This window comes from Fukomys damarensis, unplaced genomic scaffold (genome assembly GCF_012274545.1).
Source record: "Fukomys damarensis isolate Sample0158 unplaced genomic scaffold, DMR_v1.0_HiC HiC_scaffold_8, whole genome shotgun sequence".
NCBI lineage: Eukaryota > Metazoa > Chordata > Mammalia > Rodentia > Bathyergidae > Fukomys > Fukomys damarensis.
Window position 1 is genome coordinate 13,686,550 of NW_022900920.1, and position 7,295 is coordinate 13,693,844.

The 7,295-nt window shown below is 40.2% G+C and overlaps 2 protein-coding genes across 2 annotated transcripts in view; one reads left to right on the forward strand and one right to left on the reverse strand.

The window, feature by feature from the left end:
* The window catches only part of Zranb1 (zinc finger RANBP2-type containing 1), a 52,296-nt gene that overhangs the window by 36,758 nt on the left and 8,243 nt on the right, over positions 1–7,295 (reverse strand). The window lies entirely within an intron of this gene.
* On the forward strand, positions 724–1,447 carry LOC104860114 (high mobility group protein B3-like). The gene has a single exon (XM_033761364.1). The coding sequence runs from the start codon at positions 804–806 to the stop codon at positions 1,383–1,385; it is 582 nt and encodes a 193-aa protein (XP_033617255.1). The 5' UTR covers positions 724–803; the 3' UTR covers positions 1,386–1,447.

The window sequence follows — 7,295 nt, forward strand, 5'->3', positions numbered from 1 at the left end:
ATGGAGATACCTCAAAGAGCTTGGACTGGAGGTTCCATTTGACCCAGCCATCCCTCTGCTGGGTATCTTTCCAAGAGAACTAAAACAATCATATCACAGAGAAGTATGTGCACCCATGTTTACAGCGGCACAGTTTTTAATAGCTAAATCTTGGAAACAGCCCATCTGCCCATCAGTTGGAAACTGGATAAAGAAGATGTGGTTTTTCTATAAAATGGACTATTACTCAGCCATAAAGAATGAAAAAATAGATTCATTCATAGGAAAATGGATACATATTGAAGATATACTCCTAAGTGAAATAAATAAGTCACACATGTGTAAATACCGAATAGTTTCCCTGGTATGAATAATGTGCAACAATGCATAAGATTCTAATAAGATTACTGACATCTAGAAATGGGAAGAAAGGAGCTAAAAGTGTAGCAAAGGTGGGATGGGTAGGGGAAGAGTAAAAAAGGGAAAAGAAAAAAATGTGAGAGAATGAAAAGATGAAAATAAAGTGTTTGTAGATGGGGAGGGGAGGAGGGGGTGAAGGGAGGGCAGAGGTAAGGGGAAAAAATGAGAATCAAGACTTGTCATGTAGAAAGAGGTACAAGATCCCAACAATGAATGTAACTGTACTGTATCCCTAAAATGTACCAATAAACTCAATTAAAGCTGGAAAAAAAAAACACAACTAGTATGCAAATAAAAAAATGCAAACTTGAGGCGGCTCTCGTGGAGGCAGCTAGCACAAGGCTGGGAGCCCTAGCCGCGCGTAGTGCCCTGCGCTGCCCAGACTCAGGAACAACACAGTCAGGATGGCTAAAGGGGACCCTAAGAAACCAAAGGGCAAGATGTCTGCTTGCACCTTCTTTGTGCAGACCTGCAGAGAGGAGCACAAGAAGAAGAACCCAGAGGTCCCTGTCAATTTTGCAGAATTTTCCAAGAAGTGCTTGGAGAGGTGGAAGACAATGTCTGGGAAGAAGAAATCGAAGTTTGACGAAATGGCCAAGGCAGATAAATTGCGCTATGACCGAGAGATGAAAGATTACGGCCCTGCAAAGGGAGGCAAGAAGAAAAAGGACCCTAATGCCCCCAAAAGACCACCGTCTGGATTTTTCCTGTTTTGTTCAGAATTCCACCCCAAGAGCAAATCCACCAACCCTGGTATCTCCTTTGGAGACGTGGCCAAAAAGCTGGGTGAGATGTGGAATAACTTGAGTGACACTGAAAAGCAGCCCTACATCACCAAGGTGGTGAAGCTAAAGGAGAAGTATGAGAAGGATGTGGCCGACTATAAGTCTAAAGGAAAGTTTGATGTTGCCAAGGGTCCTGCTAAAGTTCCCCGGAAAAAGGTAGAAGAGGAAGATGAGGAAGAGGAGGAGGAGGAGGATGAATAAAAAAACTGTTTCTCTGTCTCCTTGTGAATCCCTTAGAGTAGAGGAGCGCCGTGACTGACCATCTCTTAGGTTAAATGCCAGCCGGACTGCCATCGTGTAGTATCTCAAAATGCTCCAGAAGTTGGCCATGGGGGTCTGGAGCACTGTGGAACTGTATCAAAGCTGTACATATTTCCAAACATTTTTAAACTGGAAAGGCACTTCATGTTCTCGCTCTGTGCACTTTGCTGTTGGTGTGTAAAGGCATTTGAAGATGTCTCTGGCATTTGTTTGTTTTTTTGTTTGTAAGGTGGTGTTGACTATATGGTTATTGGCTAGAAACCCTTAGTTACCAACTGTACATATCTAGAGTTTGTAAAAAGAACAGCAATCCAGGTAAACCCTCAATACCCCCTGCTTGGCACTGAGGGTGTGGGACAAATGGTCCTGGGAGGGGACCGTAGAGCTGTTGACGCCGTGGTGGGCGACCAGTTAGCTTCTGTATATAGAGTGATCTAGCATCCCACTGCCACCCTAGCTGGGGACAGAGAGGGTCAGCTGGCATGAGAAGTGTTTGGATTCATTATTGTTTCGTTTTTTTTTAGTTAAGTGCGGTAGATGGAAACTGTTGCTTCCAAACAAAAACTGTAGAACTCTTCATTTTCGGCACAGAGCCAATGAAGTTTCAAGAAACTTCAGTACTTAAACAGGATTTGCAATGTCGTGTTTTTTGGTTTTTTTTTTTGTATGTTTAGAATGCTGAAATGTTTTCCAAGTTAAATAAACAGTATTACATTTAAAAAAAAATGCAAACTTGGACACTCCAATAACTGATCTCATTAATAGTGTGGTAGGGCCAGGAATTTAGCTCAGTGGTGCCGCCGCCTGCCTCATTAATAGTGTGTTTTTCAAAATACCTTATATTTTGTCCTTCATCAATAAAATATCTTTGAAGCATATCAATAATTTTTAAAGCTAAGGAATAATAAACTAAAGAATAGATGCCTTTTCTATTTTTCCTGCACAATTATCTGTATGTTCTGAGTTCTTTTGATGTTAGAAAATCAACCCAAACATTGCAGAGGGCTGGGGATTGAACCTGAACCTTCACATGTGCTTGGAAAGAGCTCTATTTGATCTACATCCCAGGCATTGTGTTTCTGTTTTTGTTTTTAATTTTAAGTAAAGTCTCATTTATTTTCCCAAGCTGGCTTCAAACTTTAACACTCCTGCCTCAGCCTCCTAAGTAGTTAAGATTATAAGCATGCACCACTGCACTCAGTCCCAAAGATGTCTTCTGAAAATAAAATCACTACTGTCTGATAAAAAGATGTCACTGTCTAACATGGTAATTTGTTTGATATAAGTCAACTTATAGTCATCCCAGTTCATAATACTAATCAATATCTCTAAAAACTAAAATGATTTTTCTTCAAAGTTAATTTTTTGATTATTGTACAACAGCTTTTCTTTTAGTCAGAAATAGATTTCAAAACAAATTTAAAAGGTTATATTTTACAATAGATTCTTTTTCCATAGAGAAAGAAAAGTAACACTAATACAACCTTAACATTTCACTTTCTTGAAATAAATATTCAATTAACAAATTGTACCACTCCTGCCTCACAAGCACAAGGTCCTGAGTTTTATACCCAGTACGGGGTTGGAGGGGGGTTCAAACAAATTGTATATCCACATACAAAAACTGGAAAGAATATTTCAAAATGTAACAAGCTTATGTACTGCTGATTTAAGTTACAGTGTTAAGTCCAAATGGACAAGTGTCTCCTAAAACTTAATATTACCTAAGTAATAGATGTTTCTACAGTTACATCTACCACTCTAATGTAGACACATAACAAATGACAAAGGATTCAAGTTTCTAGCAAGGGCACAAAAAAATATATGGAAAATGCCTCAAATACTGAGTTTCACTAGTTGTAGTGGCACATAAATCCAGCACTCTAGAAGGCTGAGAGGTAGGAGGGTCAAAGCTCAGGCCCAACCTGTACTTGGTGATTTTAGCAAGGGTCTGTCTCAAAATAAAAAAATGTTTAAAGACTGGAGATTCAGCTCAGTGTAAATAACCTGAGTTCCAGTTCCAGTACTATCAAAAATGTTTTATTTTCAACAAGTTATGAGGGAAAGTTATCAGACCATTTATAACATTATTTTTGTGGACAATTTGACTGAAAAAGTTAATATCAAGATTAAGAATCACCTGTTTTCGTACATGTCAAGATCTTAAACCACGACAAATTTTGCCCAGAAATAATCAAGTTTACAATTTTCATTATTCCATTTCAGCTTGTTCCTTGACAAAGAAGAAATTTTGGTTCAGCTAGTAAGCAAATGATTCTCAAGAAGATACCAGTACAGCCAGGCGTGGTGGCGTATGCCTTTAATCCCAGCCCTCGGGAGGCTGAGGCAGGAGGACCACTGTGAGTTTGAGACGAGCATGGGCTACATAGTGAGTTCCAGGTCAGTCTCAACTACATAGTGAGACCCTGTCTCAAAAACAAAACAAAAAAAAAAAAAGATACCAGTACAAACTGCAGGTTAAACCAAAGTATCAATGCACCACAGGAAGCATTAGTGATTCACACATTCTTTAGGTTAAAAATTGTACATACCACTGCGCTACTGAACAAATGAATATTTCAGTACACAAATTCCAGTTTCAACCTGTACTTGTGATACATGTTTTGGGAAGAGGGGGCATACCAGGTATTAGGAGTTCAAATCCAATGCCTCCAGTGTGCTATGCAAGTGCTCTCTCTACCTCTGTGCTACAACCCCAGCCCTTAATCTTTTGTTTTATTTTGTTTTTTTGTAACAGAGTCCTACTATGTAGTTCAGTCAAGCCTTGAACTCATTATGTAGCGAAGCCTGGGCTTGGCACATGCCATCACAGCTGGCTAAGCTCAATTCTCCAACCCTGTACCTTCAACACCCTCACCAAATATCAATTCCTTCTCATCTTCATGAGCAGGAGCACTGGAAAAACTAAACATAAGAAAGATTACTGAAAAATACTGATTTAAAAAACGGGGTACAGGGTGTAGTTTAGTGATATGGTGCTTGCCTGACATATCACCCTGAGTCACAGCCCCAGCAACACACATACCTACACAAAATGAGAAAAATGCCAAATGGGAGGTTGTAGCTCCAATGACAAAGAAAACCTTTTTCTTTATATAAAAATTTTATTCACTAGCACTTTAGATATAAGAAACATATGTTTAAATCAAATACTGCTGGGAGTGAAAATACAATGATGCAAAGTAAAAGTAAAATTAAAGGTAAACTTGACTTCAGACATTTCATATCCACAGACTGCCTTGTGATAAACTGAGGTGTCTCCACTCCTGCCAGTTAAGATTCTACCACATTTACTACCTCAATCTGCCAGCCAGGGAAAAGCAAAGTTAGTGCCACTGGGTCAAGTCCTATATAGTCTGTAAGATGCAATATATAGAAAGCTAGGAAGAAAGCAAAGAATTTAGGAATACAGGAGAGAAGCAGGAAAGCAGTCTTCCTCTAGACCCCAGCTCTCTAAAAGGTTTGTCCACTGACTGATTTAACAAATCATGAGTGACCAATATGTAGCAGGCACTGTTCTAGATACAGTACTAGAATACAGCTATGAGCCAAATATTAAAATTCCAGCCAGGGGATTTAGCTCAGTGGTTCCAAGTTGTCTCTAAAAGCGCAGGGTCCCAAGTTCGATTCCCAGTACCAAAACAAAAAACAAACAAAATTCCAAACCCTCAGGAAACCTAAATTTCAAGAGAACATAGGGCCGAGGATTTAGCTCAGTGGTTTCACCACCTGCCTCGCAAGCCCAAGGGCCTGAGTTCGATCCCCAGTACCAAAAAAAAAAAAAAAAAGGACATAAATAATAAACACAATAACCAAATATATCAGGATATGACAAGTGTTATGAAGAAAATTTAAAATGAGGGTCATTTAGCTCAGTGGTTCCGCCCCCTACTTTGCAAGAGCAAGCATCTGAGTTCGATCCCTAGTACCAACACAATAAATAAATAAATAAAATGAAAGCAGGAAGTATATAAACAGATAAAATTTTACATACAGCAGTCAGGAGTGTCTCAACCGAGAAGGCATCATTTGAAAAAATACGTGAAGGAAGTAATTTAGCAAATCTTGTATCTGGAAAGAGCAATGCATGCAAAAGCCCGAACGCCATGATGGTGAATCTTTTAGAGAGTTCAATGATTAAAAAAAAAAATAACCAGTTGCTGCTCCACAGATGCCATTAGGTTCACCACTACTGCCCTAAGGCATGTAGGTAAAAACAGAAAAGGTAGAGCTGGGGATTTAGCTTAGTGGCATTGCGCCTGCCCCACAAGCTCAAGGTCCTGAGTTCAAGTACCAAAATAAAAAAACAAAAAAACAAAAAGGTGGCCAGCATGTAATGATCCTAAATTGACAGCAGCACTCTGAGGTAAACAATGCATATTGCGGGGAAGGAGACCCAGAGTGTACATACAGATTTGTTGATTCTTTAAAGGACTTTGGCTTTTACTTAGTCACACAGCAATCATTAAGAGTGCCAACCAGAGGTGTTTTTTTTTTAATTTTGTTTCTTGCTTTTGTTTTTTTCTTAAGAGTAGCTCCTATGTTAAAAGCAGACTGGGCCAGGGATTTAGCTCAGTGGCGCCACCTTGTAAGCACAAGGTCCTGAGTTTGATTTCCCATACTGAAGAAAAAAAAAGCAGATTTTAAGTGACAACAATGAGGAGAGGGTGCGGTTTAGAACAAGATGGTGAAAAGTGGTCAGACCTGATATATTTTGAAAGTAAAGCCAAGATGACGTTCTGACAGACAGAAATGGGCATAAGAAAAATGTAGGAGAATTATGAAGGACCAGGCTTTTGGCACATAAAACAATGAGTTTGCCATCAACTGAGATGAGAGACTGAGACAAGAGAGTTGAGGGAGAGACCAGCTCAGTTTTAAAAATAAGTCTGAAACATTATATACTCAAGGGGAGATACTGAATAGGTTGACTGGATGTATGAATCTAAGGTTCGGGTTTACAAGGTATGGAACAAATTTAATTTAGGTGTTCTTACCTGACTCCATCTTTCAAGGATTTGGATCACAAACAAGTGCAGTATCAGAGGGCAACTGACTGAATACAACAGCAAAATAAAAACAGTGTATTCGGTAATGATACCCTATTCTCTAGGTACACTCCTGTTTACCCAGGGGGGAAGGCAATTTTTTGGTACATGTTGACATGACCTCCCTGAAAATACCTAGCACCAACAACAGATATCCCACAGAGAAATGAATTTATATTCACACTTCTACCTTTACCATCTCAGCTTCCACCACACAACTCCACATTTACTGATGGCAATCTTAGCTCTCCCCAAACATCCTCTCATCACATAAAACATCTGACTTACGTGAAATTTAAAACCAGCATAGGGAACCACACCTGCTCCCGACCCAGCAGCCATCACTCAAGCGCCGGGGGATAGTCTGGGCCCCGATCCACCGCGTGAAGGAGAACCACGCCTGCTCCCGACCCAGCAGCCATCACTCAAGCGCCGGGAAGGTAACCGCGCGGGCGCCCCTGAACCCCCATAATCCCCGCCCCCGCACTCTCAGACCTCCTGACTGTGCCAGTTTTTGGACCTACTCTGCAAAGACAGAGGTGGTCATTAAGGGTATTTTTCTGAGTTCCCAACTTTGAACATCTTTAAAGAAAGGGCGTGGGAAACCTGTAATAGAACATTGTGGAGTTCAACCATTCAGAAGGTTGGGGAACTCAATCTAGGCCTTGCAGCCCAAGGTCAGTCAGCGTCATGGGGTTTAGCCATCAGCTAACTGAGATCAGGGGTCTTGCATCCTTGCTCTGTCTGAGCCATTAAATGGCAAATACACTATATTGAAATT

What these genes read in the sequence shown, in the direction of transcription:
- LOC104860114 (XM_033761364.1), top strand. Translation starts at nt 804, where the DNA reads ATGGCTAAAGGGGACCCTAAGAAACCAAAGGGCAAGATGTCTGCTTGC.